Source organism: Thalassophryne amazonica, chromosome 14, assembly GCF_902500255.1.
Source record: "Thalassophryne amazonica chromosome 14, fThaAma1.1, whole genome shotgun sequence".
NCBI classification, from domain to species: Eukaryota; Metazoa; Chordata; class Actinopteri; order Batrachoidiformes; family Batrachoididae; genus Thalassophryne; species Thalassophryne amazonica.
This window is the reverse complement of record NC_047116.1, coordinates 1,255,728-1,271,356: the sequence shown is the minus strand read 5'-3', so window position 1 is coordinate 1,271,356 and position 15,629 is coordinate 1,255,728. Positions and strand designations below refer to the sequence as shown.

At 46.2% G+C, this 15,629-nt stretch overlaps 1 protein-coding gene across 1 annotated transcript in view; it reads right to left on the bottom strand.

The window, feature by feature from the left end:
- itga4 (integrin alpha 4) overlaps window positions 1-15,629 on the bottom strand; it is a 259,368-nt gene that overhangs the window by 67,844 nt on the left and 175,895 nt on the right. Inside the window, exons 12-14 of the mRNA XM_034186123.1 lie at window positions 9,522-9,616; window positions 8,996-9,086; window positions 8,855-8,900 (exon numbers count right to left, since the gene is read on the bottom strand). Of these exons, the coding sequence (XP_034042014.1) occupies window positions 8,855-8,900; window positions 8,996-9,086; window positions 9,522-9,616 (232 nt within the window). The remainder of the gene's footprint in view (window positions 1-8,854; window positions 8,901-8,995; window positions 9,087-9,521; window positions 9,617-15,629) is intronic.

Genomic DNA, 15,629 nt, shown 5'->3' with positions numbered 1-15,629 from the left:
AACTCATGACAAAGTCGCCCCAAGGCGCTTCACACAATTCATAACAACATAAATTAATTTAAAATCAAAATTAAAAGCAAGAAAAGCACAATAAAAAGATAAAGTAGTAGAATAAAAAGAAATTACAAAGCAAACACAAAAACAAATTAAATTAATGATAAGACAGTCTAAAAAAGTGTGTCTTCGGTCTTGATTTAAAAGTCTCCACCATGTCAGACTGCCGAATAACAGCAGGTAGATCGTTCCAAAGAGTCGGACCACGGTAGGAGAAGGCTCTATACCCCACAGACTTCTTGTTCATCCTCGGAACACACAGAAGCCCTGCGAACGCAAGGGCCGTGCAGGTACGTAGGGCTTAACCAAGTTCGCCAGGTAAGAAGATGCCAGTCCATGAACAATTTTATGAACCAACAATAAAACTTTAAAATCTGATCTGGCAGATGCCAGAATGGGTGTAATGTGGTCAACCTTCTACTTTGTGTCAAAAGTCTGGCAGCAGCATTCTGTACCAACTGAAGTCCTCGAATGCTAGACTGCGCCAGGCCAGAAAACAAAACATTACAATAATCCAGTCTGGAAGAAATAAACGCATGTATCAAAGTCTCAGCATCAGCCATAGACAGGATGGGATGAATCCTCACCACGTTTAGCAGATGGAAGAAGGCAGTCCTCGTAATGTCTCTAATGTGGGGACCAAAAGGCAATGTAGGATCAAAAAGTACTCCAAGATTCCTCACTTTGTCCGTATGATGCACAACACACAAACCCAAATTAAGCACCAGCTGGTCAAATTGATGCCGATGTCTAGCTGGACCAAGAACTATCATTTCAGTCTTATCAGAATTCAAGAGTAGGAAATTACTAGACAATAAACTTCTCACAGATATAAGGCAGTCTTCTAAGGCTTTTATATGGGCAAGATTACCAGCAGTTACCGGCATGTACAATTGAGTATCATCAGCATAACAATGAAAGGCAATCCCATAATGCCGCAGAATATGCCCAAGGGGCGCTATATAAAGTGAGAAAAGCAAGGGGCCTAACACAGACCCCTGTGGAACCCCAAATTTTATTTTACCAAGGCCAGAAGTAGTGTTATTATACGCAACACAATAAGAACCAACTGGACAAGTATGACGTCAGCCAAGCAAGAACACTTCCAGTAATCCCAAAGTAATTTTCCAGCCTATCAAGTAAAACACAATATCCACAGTATCAAATGCAGCACTAAGATCCAAGAGCACTAAAACCATCATGGTGTCTGAATCCATTGTACACAGAAAATCATTCACCAAGCGCTGTCTCTGTGGAGTGATGTTTTCTGAAAGCAGATTGAAGTGGCTCAAAAAGATCATTTTCAGTAAGATGGTCTACAAGCTGCCGTGAGACCACTTTTTCCAGAATTTTACAACAGAATGACAGATGTGATATCGGCCTGTAATTACTCAATACACCAGGGTCAAGGCCAGGTTTCTTAAGTAATGGTTTAATCACTGCAGAATTAAAACACCCAGGAACAGAAACAGAGCTTAATGAAAGATTAACAACTTCCAGCAGTCAGCCCAAGAATGGGCCACAGGTCCTTAAACAGTTTTGTTGGTATAGGATCAAATAGGCAGGTTGTGCTTTTTGTAGACGTCACGAGCTTTGCTAGCGCGTCTAGTGAAATAGTATAAAATTCTGTAAATCTAGGTGTCACCTCATTATTAACACCCACCTCCACAGCAGGGTGCAGAGATTGAGCAAAAGCATGTTTGGATATGCTCAATCTATCCATCCATCCATCCATCCATTTTCTTCCGCTTTATCCAGAGTCGGGTCGTGGGGGCAGCAGCTCAAGCAAAGCCGCCCAGACCTCCCGATCCAGACACACCTCCCCCAGCTCCTCCGGGGGAACCCCAAGGCGTTCCCAAGCCAGCCGAGAGATGTAGTCCCTCCAGCGTGTCCTGGGTCTTCCCCGGGGCCTCCTCCCAATGGGATGTGCCCGGAAAACCTCTCCAGCGAGGCATCCAGGGGGCATCCGGAAAAGATGCCCGAGCCACCTCAACTGACTCCTTTCGACGTGGAGGAGCAACGGCTCGACTCCAAGCTCCTCCCGAGTGACCGAGCTCCTCACCCTATCTCTAAGGGAGTGCCCAGCCACCCTGCGGAGGAAACTCATCTCGGCCGCTTGTACTCGCGATCTCGTTCTTTTGGTCATGAGCCAAATCTCATGACCATAGGTGAGGATCGGAACGTAGATCGATCGGTAAATCGAGAGCTTTGCCCACCTACTCAGCTCTCTCTTCACCAATCTAATGTCTTCTATTTTCTTCTCAAAGTAATCCAAGAAGTCTTGAGCTATAAACGGAGAAAGACTAACAGGTGACCGACCATGGATAAGAAATGCTACAGTATCAAACAAAAATTCTGAGTTGTGCTTATTTTTATTGATCAAATCTGAATAGTAAGCCTGCTTTGTAGTCCATAGTACATGCTTATACTCTGCAACTGCATCATGCCATGCAGACTGGAACACCTCTAATTTAGAGCTACGCCACTTCTGTTCCAGACCTCTAGCCTTCTGCCTGAGGTCCCGCAAGTAACCATTAAACCAAGGCGACTACACTTTGGGAAGGCAAGGCCTTAATAAAGGAGACGCAATCCCATCAAGTGTAGTTTTGAGTACCAAATTCAAACCATCCACCAGACTGTCCACTGATTGAGCATTCTGCAAAATTGAAGCTAGAAGACCAGGCAATCTGGCTTCAAGATCAGTCCTAGTTGAAGGTTTAATGCGCCGCCGCAGTAATAGGCAAGGTTGCTGCTCCACTAAACGCGGTAATGTAAATGTAAACTTAATAAGTGAATGGTCGGAGACCACCAATGCAAGGGGCAGTAACCCAATATTCATAACAGCAATACCACATACCAGAACCAAATCCAGGGTATTACCACTAATATGTGTTGAGCCCTGAATACACTGCTGAAATCCCAATGCATCTACAATCTCCATAAATGATTTACAGAAGGGATCAGAGGGCCGATTCATATGAATGTTAAAATCACCCATAATCAAAATGTTATCAGCACTAGTTGACAAGTTAGAAATAAACTCACCAAATTAATCCAGGAATTCAGAATATGGGCCATTCATCATCACCCCCTCAATTTCAAACATCACACTCATCACTCTGTCAGACACTCGCTTAACCTCCAACACACTCTTAATATACTCTTCCTTTGAAACGACCCCAACACCATTTCTCTACCCATCGACACCACAATACAACTTGAACCCACCTCTGATGCTCCTGGTCTTACTTCTCTTGAACACATAGTATATCTACCTTTCTCTTCTCCATCATGTCAGTCAGCTCGCTCACATTACCAGTCAGACTGACAACATTCAAAGTCCCAACTCTCAGTTCTAACATTCCTTCTCGCCATCTGCCTCCAGATATGTTCTTTGTCTCTTCTTCTTTTTTCCCAAAAGTAGTGGTTAAAGATGTGGGCTTGGGCTTGTGGGCTCTCCCCTCCCTCCGCCACCCTCCCCACGTTCACCCAGTACGCCACGTGTAAAACCAGGGACAATAGAATACTGGACCATTTTTACGCTAATGTGGAGGGCGCTTACACCTCCACTCCCCGCTGGGACGCTCTGATCACAACCTCGTCTATCTGCTCCCCCAATACACACCCAGGGTGAGAAGAGAGCCAGTGCAGAAAAAGTCAGTGTAACTCTGGACTGAAGAGGCCACTGAGAGGCTGAGAGACTGTTTCAGAACCACAGACTGGAGCATGTTTCAAAACTCTTATGGTGAAGACATCAACGGCCTGACCCAGTGTGTCACTGACTACATGAACTTCTGTGTGGAGAGCACTGTGCCCACGCGGAGGGTATGGTGCTTTCCCAACAACCACCCCTGGGTGACCCCCGAGCTGAAGGTCCTGATGAACCAGAAGAAGAGGGCTTTCAACTCGGGAGACAGAGAGGAGAAGTGTAGAGTCCAACAGGAGCTCCAGTGGAAGATCCATGCAGCCAAGAAGGTGTAGGGAGGAAGATGGAGGAGCAGCTGGCCCCAAACAATGTCAGAGACGTGTGGAGATGCCTCAAGACTGCCTCTGGATGTGGGCAGGGTGCCAACAGGACTGCAAATGGGGATTCTCAGCTTGCAGAGGAGCTAAACAGCTACTTTAACTGTTTTGGCTCCTCCACGCCTGCCCCCCCGCCTGCTCCCAGCCCTCCACACGTCTCCAGCAGCCAGCCCTCCAGTCCCACTGACCCCCCCCACCTTCTATCCCCTGGTCACCTCCACTGCACCCCAGACCTCATCCCTCCTCCCCCGGGACTGTATTCAGCACCAGCCCACCTCAGCTCACACACCCCCCCCCCCGCTGTAACTCAGACCGAGGTGAGAGGCCAGCTCCTGCGGCTGAAGCAGAGGAAAGCAGCAGGACCTGATGGGATCTCCCTGAGGCTGCTGAGGACCTGTCCATATGAGCTCTGTGAGGTCCTCAGCCATATCTTCAACATGAGCCTCAGCCTGGAGGTGTTCCCCACCCTGTGGAGGACCTCCTGTGTGGTCCCGGTTCCCAAAACACCACACGCCAAGGAACCGGCCCACTACAGACCAGTTGCCTTGACCTCCCACCTCATGAAGACCATGGAACGGCTCATCCTGTCTCACCTCCGCACCGTGGTGAGCGACACCCTGGACCCACTGCAGTTTGCCTACAGGCCCAACATCGGGGTAGATGACGCTACCTACTGCAGCAAGTGCTCACCCACCTGGAGACCGGCGGGAGGGCTGTGAGAGTCATGTTCTTTGATTTCTCCAGCGCTTTCAACACCATCAGACCGGCACTGCTGCGGAGGAAGCTGGAGGACGCAGGTGTGGATGGACATCTCGCCACCTGGACCATCGACTACCTCACTGACTGCCCGCAGTATGTGTGGCTGCGCGGTTGTCAGTCTGAGGTGGTAAGGTGCAGCACCGGGTCCCCCAGGGCACCGTCCTCTCGCCTTTCCTCTTCACCCTCTACACCTCGGACTTTACCTACAACATGGACAGCTGCCACCTCCATAAGTTCTCTGATGACTCCGCCATCGTGGGTCGCGTGTCTGAGGGGAACGAGCTGGAGTCCCGGTCGGTCATCACAGACTTCGTGGACTGGTGTGAGCGCAACCACTTGTGTCTCAACACTAGTAAGATGAAGGAGATGGTGATTGATTTCAGGAGGAAACCACCACCTCACCCACCGGTGAACATCCAGGGGGAAGACATAAAGACTGTAGACAGTTTCAAATACCTGGCTGTTCACCTCAACAGCAAACTGGACTGGACTCACAACACCGGTGCAAGGGCACAATTTAGAATTAGAAATTGGGGGGACAAAGTGCGAGGTCCGCAGGGCCGAAGCCTATAGGCCGGGGGTCTGGGGGCCACTTTAGGCCCCCAGAAGCCAACAGTATCTAGATAAGCTCAGCTGCATTCTGAGCATCCAGAACAGTAATTTTAATGTTTTGAGAAGACCATAAAGTGGACACCATTTGACTAATACAATTTGAAACTGTGGATATAAGTACTTTATTCTGAGAATAGCCAGCATTGATTTTATTAACATCCTGGTGTAAATAAGGTATCACCACATGTGTAGAACTCAAAAAGAATGATAGGTTGAGTTTTCATTAAAAAAAAAACAACTGCAATGTGGTAAAATATATTCATGAATATGAAAGAACAGGTTCTTAATAATTATTAACTATCACATACTATTTTTTTTCCCCAAGATTTGTTTTTGCATAAGTTTGAAAAAACAACAGATCATAAGTTTAGGATAAATGACTTATCATGAATTTAATTTTCGAAGTGGCACTAATAACAACACTCATACTGAACATAATGTCGCTTGCACAGACTGATTTTGGAGATCAAGCAATAGTTGCAGATGGGCTTTCTGAGGTCCCAGATAGACTTTCTGATTTCCTTTTCTAACTTTCAGAATTTAGTCAATTAGCATATGGTCCATTGATACTTATGTGTAGACACTAGTCCCTAGAGGCAACGATTTTTGGTTTCAAATCTGGGCAAATGCAGTCCCAGAAAATTCTGAATGTGACAAACAAGAAACAGGTGTTGGAAACAAGTCAATGCTGCTAAAAATACAAACTTACAGAAACAAAGATACTATTCTGACATGGTTTGCACATAAGACTGGCATAGCATGTTTCAAGTACACACATATATGTCAGAAGGTGGTGGGGACATACCATATTCTGTCCCCCTGGTTGAAAAGTTGGGGGGGACATGTCCCCCCTATCCCCCACCAAATTACACCCATGCACCGACGCCCTGTACAAAAATGGTCAGAGTTGCCTCCACCTCCTGAGCAGACTGAGATCCTTTGGAGTGAGCAGGCCTCTGCTTAAGACCTTCTATGACTCTGTTGTGGCCTCTCCTCTATGCTGTCATCTGTTGGGCCCCAGGCTGCACAGAGCGGGAGAGAAAGAGACTGAACAAGTTGGTCAGGACGTCCAGCTCTGTCCTGGGCTGTCCTCTGGACTCTCTGGAGGAGGTGGCAGAGAGGAGGGTGTTAACCAAGTTCAAATCCATCATGAACAACTCCTCTCACCCTCTGCACCGGACTGTAGTGGAGCTGAGCAGCTCGTTCAGTGACAGACTGAGGCACCCTCAGTGCAAGAAGGAACGATACCGCAGGTCGTTCCTCCCTGCTGCTGTCAGACTGTACAATAACACTGTGAAATAACCACATGCAATAATATGTCCACAAATCACGTGCAATAACAACTCGTTTACAAATCCCTGCACTAATGTCACCTTATCACATCTAAACTCCACTTCACATATTGTAAATAAGATGCTCCTATCTCCTTTTCAATCCCAATCATGTTTATATACGAGGTCTGTGATAAAAGTAACGGACCTTATTATTTTTTTCAAAAACCATATGGATTTGAATCACGTGTGATTACATCAGACATGCTTGAACCCTCGTGGGCATGCAAGAGTTTTTTCACGCATGTCGGTTACGTCATTCGCCTGTGGGCAGTCTTTGAGTGAGGAGTCGCCCACCCTCTCGTCGTTTTTTTCATTGTTTAGGAATAGCTCAGAGACTGCTGCTTTGTTTGATCAAAATTTTTTCAAAACTGTAAGGCACAACTGAGTGGACACCAGTCGATAAATTCAGCTGGTTTTCGGTAAAAATTTTAACGGCTGATGAGAGATTTTGGTCTGGTAGTGTCGCTTTAAGGACGGCCCACAGCGCCTGACGATCTGCGCTTCGAGGCGGCAGCGTCTCACCGTTTCAAGTTGAAAACTTCCACATTTCAGGCTCTGTTGATCCAGGAAGTCGTCAAAGAACAGAGAACTTTCAGAAGAAGTCGGCATGAGGAGTTTATTCGGACATTCCATTGTTAACGGACATTTTGTAATGAAAGAACGTGCGGGCACAGTCGCGTGTCGGGCCGGACCCGACCGCGGGGGGTCGCGACAGGAAAAACACCTCCGTTGGAAACCTTAACGGGCAAGTTGGAACATGCCCAAGCTGTTAAACAATTTCTCAGTTACTCACTTGTTGAAAGCCATCAAAAGCCGCCTGAATTTTACAAATGGTTTTCAACACGGAGGTGTTTTTCCTGTCGCGGCGCACACAGATTCGCCGAGTCGTTTCCGTGACGACTCGGCGAATTTGCGCGCACGTCTTTCATTAAAAAATGTCCTTAAACAGTGGAATGTCCGCATACAGTCCTCATGCCGGCCTCTTCTGAATCTTCTCTGTTCTCTCACGACGTCCTGGGTGAATTAAGCCTTAAATTAGGATGTTTTCAGGTCGAAACAGGCCGACGACGGCGCCTGGAAGCGCTGCGCGACGTCCCGCTCCGTGGGAAGTCCTTACAGCGACAGAAACACCCCATAATCTCTCATCAGCCGTTAAACTTTTCATCGAAAACCAGCTTAATTTCTTGAATAGTGTCCACTCGGATATTCCTCACAGGTCCAGAAAAAATGTTGATAAAGCAACGCGCGCCGTCCGCAGCGGCTATTCAGACAAAGAGATTCCGACGGGCGGGGTGGAGCACTCCTCACTCAAGTCCTACCCACAGGCGAATGACGTCACCGACACGCGTGAAAAAACTCACGCATGCACACGAGCGTTCAAGCATGTCTGACGTAAAAACATATGAATCAAATCCATTTATTTTTTGAAAAAATAAAAAGGACCGCGTTTTTCATCACAGACCTCGTATATATATATATATATATATATATATATATATATATATATATATATATATATATATATATATTCTATTTCTACCTCATTTCTTATGTCTTGTATTGTTACAAGTATTATTATTATTGCTTATCCTTGCACATGCTGTTTGATGAACATTTTCCTCTACTTGGACCCACCTTGTGTGTTTTTTTAAGAGCTGACGTAACATGTGAATTTCTCCTCTGTGAGATCAATAAAGTTTATCTTTATCTTTGTGACCAGAGGATCCTTGGTATTAATCCTCATCAGGCACGAAAGTTGCTAAGGACCCTTGGCCAAGGTCCTTATTCCCTAAATTGCTTTGGATTTGCAGTTGAGTAACTTGCACCCTGACCTCAGTATGTGAATGTGAGGCATCACTGTAAAGCACTGTGACCATGAACGTGCTGTATAAATGTGGTCCAGTTACATTTTCCTGGCAGAGCACACGCAGACCGCACACTGAAGTATCTAATCACTCAGGGCTCGAGTGTCGTGTGATTAATCGGCCCTGATTACCAGGCTGATGATGATGATCACTCACTGGGTTGTTTTGGTGCGTGATGCGTGTGGTGGCAGTAGTGACTGATTTTACCTGAGAACCACAGCAGAGTCTGAGAGGAACGCTCCGACTGCGACATCTGAGGCCGAGACAAAGAAACCATTTAAAGTACTTTAAGTTAGATCCAGTGTGAACAGGAAGAGTAAATGTTTTCACAGGAGACAGTTCTGTTACCTTGGTAACCATTTGCATCAACATCAATACCAGAGCTCAGTGACTGCCCAAACATCTTGAGGTCACGACCCAGAGATGATCCAGTAATCCTCTGAAAACACACACAGGGTGAGGTCAGCTGACTTCATCACCACAACAATCATCTTCATCAACAAAATTACTTTCATCATTATTCAAACAAATTCAAGTTATTCCACTACAGAGGAAACCGACGCTCAGCCAAAGTCTCCACCTGGTCTCCAGACACCCTCTGAAACACTTGAAGATGGTCTGTCACCAGTGGAATTTCTCACTGTTCCACTTTCAGTCTGTCAGTTGTAGACGTGTTGCCATCCATCAGCAGCAACCAAATCCTGCGGTGACCCCCCAAACCAAGGACACCACGGCCTCTGCTCAGCTGGTTTGAGTCAGACCTCTTTGGGAGAACCAGAGCAACAAAGACTCTGGGGGCTGATGGATTTATTCTTGTGGATAATGTTGGTAAGATGTCTCAGCGCCCCGTGGAGGGCAGGAGGGTCATCTGTACCTGTGATGGCCTTGGTGAGATCCCTTCCTTCCTGCCATTGTAGATGTAGATGGCTCCTTTCAGGTCATCTTCCTGCGGTGCTCCAATCGCCACGTCTACAAACATGCAGATGAAAGTCAGCGTTGACTCAGTAACGGATGTAAAATTTCCACCAAGAAGCGTGACGTTCAGGTTCTGGACTTCCTGCTTGTAAGAAGGAAGCTGTAAATACTGAAAGGCTTTAGCAGGAGTGGGTCCTGTACAGTATATGACACTGTCATCAGCATAAAAATGAAAAGCTGTGTTTGGAATATTTTGTCCTAGATTGTTTATATAAAGGGTGAATAGTAGGGGGGCAAGTACAGATCCTTGAGCCGCACCCTTTTTCACATGTAATACTTCTGATGATAGATTCTCAACTTGAACAGCCCGGGTTCTGCATGTAAGATAGTTTGCAAACCATCCAACTGCTTGCTGAGAAAAACCAATAGCTGAAAGATGACTGATTAAAATATTATGGTTGACAGTGTCAAAGGCTTTTGAACAATCAATACACAAGGACATACAGCATTGTTTCTTGTCAAGAGCTTCAGTTATATCATTTATTACCTTCATGGCAGCAGTTGTAGTACTGTGATTTTTGCAGAAACCTGACTGAAATTGTGACAGAATTGAACTGGTAGCCAAAAATTCTTTAACCTGATCACTGACTAGTGATTGAAGCACTTTTGACAAAATGCAAAGTTTAGAGGTTGGTCTATAATTGTTTAAAATACAAGGGTCCCCTCCTTTTAGAAGTGGGATAACAAAGGCAGATTTCCAGTCCAGGGGTATTTCATTTGAAACCAAAGTAAAAATACTTTGCTCTGACCCATCTCTGTTCAGAGACGGAGATGGGTCAGAGCTTAGGCGTGTACAGCAGGAACTAAAGGCTCGCCTTAAAGAGGCCAAGGAGTCCTACAGGAAGAAGGTGGAGAGAAAGCTGCAAGACAACAACATGAAGGAGGTCTGGGATGCAATGAAAACCATCACAGGCTGCAAAAACAGCAGCTGCAGCCCAGTAGATGGGGGTGTGGACAGAGCAAACCAATTTAACGACTTCTTTAACAGGTTTGATTGTTCTACCTCTGCAAACCCCCCATCAACCCCTCCCTCAGCAGTTATCACTTCATCACCATCAAAACCCCCAGCAGATCAGCCCTCACCCTCACCATCATCATCATCACCACCATCATCATCATCATCATCGTCACAGTCAGCCGGAACAAGCGCCCAGTCTCACCGTCCTCCCTCCTTCACAGTAGACCAGGTCAGGAGAGAGCTAAGGAGACTCCACCCCAGGAAGGCAGCAGGCCCGGATAAAGTGTGTCCCAGAATGCTTAAGGCCTGCGCCAACCAACTGGGGGAGCCCCTCCAGCATGTTTTCAACCTGAGCCTGCGTCTCAGAAAGGCCCCAGTCACATGGAAGACATCCTGTGTCATTCCAGTTCCTAAGAAGGCACACCTGAAGGAGCTGAATGACTACAGGCCAGTCGCTTTGACATCCCACGTGATGAAGACCATGGAGCGACTGCTGCTGAGCGTCCTCAGACCTCAGGTCACACATGCTGAGGACCCACTGCAGTTTGCATACAGGGAGAAGGTGGGAGTGGAGGACGCCATCCTCTACCTCCTTCACAGGGCCCACTCTCATCTGGACAGGGGTAACAGCGCTGTGAGGGTCATGTTTTTTGACTTCTCCAGTGCCTTCAACACCATCCAGCCCCTGCTACTGAGAGACAAGCTCATGGAGATGGAGGTGGACACTCATTTGGTCACCTGGATCACTGATTATCTAACTGGAAGACCACAATACGTCAGACTCAGTAACTGCACCTCGGACACAGTGATCAGCAGCACTGGAGCACCACAAGGAACTGTGCTCTCTCCAGTTCTGTTCACTCTGTACACATCAGACTTCAATTACAACTCGGAGTCGTGCCACATGCAGAAGTTTTCAGATGACACTGCTATTGTGGGATGTGTGCGAGAGGGACAGGAAAGAGAGTACAGGGACCTGATACAGGACTTTGTGGAGTGGTGCAAATCAAACCACCTGCAGCTGAACATTACCAAAACAAAGGAGATGGTAGTGGACTTCAGAAGGTCCAGGCCCACTCTGCAGCCAGTCTCGCAGCCAGTCTCCATTGAGGGGGTCGATGTGGAGATGGTCCAGACTTACAAATATCTGGGGACACTTATGGATGATAGATTGGACTGGTCAGCCAATACTGACACCCTCTACAGGAAGGGACAGTGCAGACTGTACTTCCTGAGGAGGTTAGGGTCCTTCAGGATCTGCCATAAACTCCTGCGAATGTTCTACCAGTCTGTGGTAGCCAGTGTCCTCTTCTCTGTGGTGGTCTGCTGGGGGAGCAGCATGAAGAGGAGGGACGCCGGGCGACTGGACAGGCTGGTGAGGAAAGCTGGTTTAGTGCTGGGAACAGAGCTGGAGACACTAACATCAGTGGCAGAGAGAAGGACCCTCAGTAAACTGCTGGCCATCATGGACAATGTTGAGCATCCTCTGCACAGCGCCATCATCAGGCAGAGGAGCTCAAAAAGTGCTACAACAGCATGCATTTTCCAATCAGTTCTGCTGTGTCTGATGGCATTTATTCCAGGTGGACATTGATTGTGGATCAGAAAGGTCTCACACACACACACGCACGTGGACACACACACACACATAGACAGACAGACAGACAGACAAACAGACACAGACAGACAAACAGACACAGACAGACAGACAGACAGACAAACACAGACAGACAGACAGACAAACACACACAGATAGACAGACAGACAAACAGACACAGACAGACAGACAAACACACACAGACAGACAAACAGACACAGACAAACACACACAGACAGACAAACAGACACAAACAGACACACACAGACAGACAAACAGACAGACAGACACACACAGACAGACAGACACACACACAGACAGACAGACACACACACACAAACAGACAGACAGACACACACAGACAGACAGACAAACACACACACAGACAGACAGACACACACAGACAGACAGACACACACACACACAAACAGACAGACAGACACACACACAGACAGACAGACAGACACACAGACAGACAGACAGACACAGACAGACAAACAGACAGACACACACACAGACAGACACACACAGACAAAAAGACAGACAGACAGACAGACACACACACACACACACACAGACAGACAGACACACACACACAGACACACACACACACAGACAGACAGACACACACACAGACACACACACACACACACACACACACACACAGACAGACAGGCACACACACACAGACACACACACACACAGATCCCCTCTTGCTTGCCTCTACTGGTGGTTGGCTCTCACTGCGGTATTGTATCACTTCCTGTTCCGGAGCACAGCGGTGTTTTTCTGTATCTGTTAGCTGTTTAATCTGCGCAGTTAGATTGATCTAGTTATCTAGATTACGATTTGTTTCACAGTGTAATCTTCACGTGCCTTAACTAAAGCACTCCTTCTGCTGAATCACCTCTAAATTATTTACACATTGTTCACTTTGCGTGTTTTTAGGAATCCGCTAGCTTAGCGTAGCTACTAGCTCTTAGCCGGTTTAGCATGGCGGCTTCTCCTGTCTCTCCTGCACTTTTCTGCTCTGGGTGTGAAATGTTTAGTTATTCCTCGGCCTCCTTTAGCAGTAATGGTACTTGTAATAAGTGTAGCTTATTCGTAGCTTTGGAGGCCAGGCTGGGCGAATTGGAGACTCGGCTCTGCACCGTGGAAAATTCTACAGCTAGCCAGGCCCCTGTAGTCGGTGCGGACCAAGGTAGCTTAGCCGCCGTTAGTTACCCCCTGGCAGATCCCGAGCAGCCGGGAAAGCAGGCCGACTGGGTGACTGTGAGGAGGAAGCGTAGTCCTAAACAGAAGCCCTGTGTACACCGCCAACCCGTTCACATCTTTAACCGTTTTTCCCCACTCAACGACACACCCGCCGAGGATCAAACTCTGGTTATTGGCGACTCTGTTTTGCGAAATGTGAAGTTAGCGACACCAGCAACCATAGTCAATTGTCTTCCGGGGGCCAGAGCAGGCGACATTGAAGGAAATTTGAAACTGCTGGCTAAGGCTAAGCGTAAATTTAGTAAGATTGTAATTCACGTCGGCAGTAATGACACCCGGTTACGCCAATCGGAGGTCACTAAAATTAACATTAAATCGGTGTGTAACTTTGCAAAAACAATGTCGGACTCTGTTGTTTTCTCTGGGTCCCTCCCCAATCAGACCGGGAGTGACATGTTTAGCCGCATGTTCTCCTTGAATTGCTGGCTGTCTGAGTGGTGTCCAAAAAATGAGGTGGGCTTCATAGATAATTGGCAAAGCTTCTGGGGAAAACCTGGTCTTGTTAGGAGAGACGGCATCCATCCCACTTTGGATGGAGCAGCTCTCATTTCTAGAAATCTGGCCAATTTTCTTAAATCCTCCAAACCGTGACTATCCAGCGTTGGGACCAGGAAGCAGAGTTGTAGTCTTACACACCTCTCTGCAGCTTCTCTCCCCCTGCCATCCCCTCATTACCCCATCCCCGTAGAGACGGTGCCTGCTCCCAGACCACCAATAACCAGCAAAAATCTATTTAAGCATAAAAATTCAAAAAGAAAAAATAATATAGCACCTTCAACTGCACCACAGACTAAAACAGTTAAATGTGGTCTATTAAACATTAGGTCTCTCTCTTCTAAGTCCCTGTTGGTAAATGATATAATAATTGATCAACATATTGATTTATTCTGCCTAACAGAAACCTGGTTACAGCAGGATGAATATGTTAGTTTAAATGAGTCAACACCCCCGAGTCACACTAACTGCCAGAATGCTCGTAGCACGGGCCGAGGCGGAGGATTAGCAGCAATCTTCCATTCCAGCTTATTAATTAATCAAAAACCCAGACAGAGCTTTAATTCATTTGAAAGCTTGACTCTTAGTCTTGTCCATCCAAATTGGAAGTCCCAAAAACCAGTTTTATTTGTTATTATCTATCGTCCACCTGGTCGTTACTGTGAGTTTCTCTGTGAATTTTCAGACCTTTTGTCTGACTTAGTGCTTAGCTCAGATAAGATAATTATAGTGGGCGATTTTAACATCCACACAGATGCTGAGAATGACAGCCTCAACACTGCATTTAATCTATTATTAGACTCTATTGGCTTTGCTCAAAAAGTAAATGAGTCCACCCACCACTTTAATCATATCTTAGATCTTGTTCTGACTTATGGTATGGAAATAGAAGACTTAACAGTATTCCCTGAAAACTCCCTTCTGTCTGATCATTTCTTAATAACATTTACATTTACTCTGATGGACTACCCTGCAGTGGGGAATAAGTTTCATTACACTAGAAGTATTTCAGAAAGCACTGTAACTAGGTTTAAGGATATGATTCCTTCTTTATGTTCTCTAATGCCATATACCAACACAGTGCAGAGTAGCTACCTAAACTCTGTAAGTGAGATAGAGTATCTCGTCAGTAGTTTTACATCCTCATTGAAGACAACTTTGGATGCTGTAGCTCCTCTAAAAAAGAGAGCTTTAAATCAGAAGTGCCTGACTCCATGGTATAGCTCACAAACTCGTAGCTTAAAGCAGATAACCCGTAAGTTGGAGAGGAAATGGCATCTCACTAATTTAGAAGATCTTCACTTAGCCTGGAAAAAGAGTCTGTTGCTCTATAAAAAAGTCCTCCGTAAAGCTAGGACATCTTTCTACTCATCACTAATTGAAGAAAATAAGAACAACCCCAGGTTTCTTTTCAGCACTGTAGCCAGGCTGACAAAGAGTCAGAGCTCTATTGAGCTGAGTATTCCATTAACTTTAACTAGTAATGACTTCATGACTTTCTTTGCTAACAAAATTTTAACTATTAGAGAAAAAATTACTCATAACCATCCCAAAGACGTATCGTTATCTTTGGCTGCTTTCAGTGATGCCGGTATTTGGTTAGACTCTTTCTCTCCGATTGTTCTGTCTGAGTTATTTTCATTAGTTACTTCATCCAAACCATCAACATGTTTATTAGACCC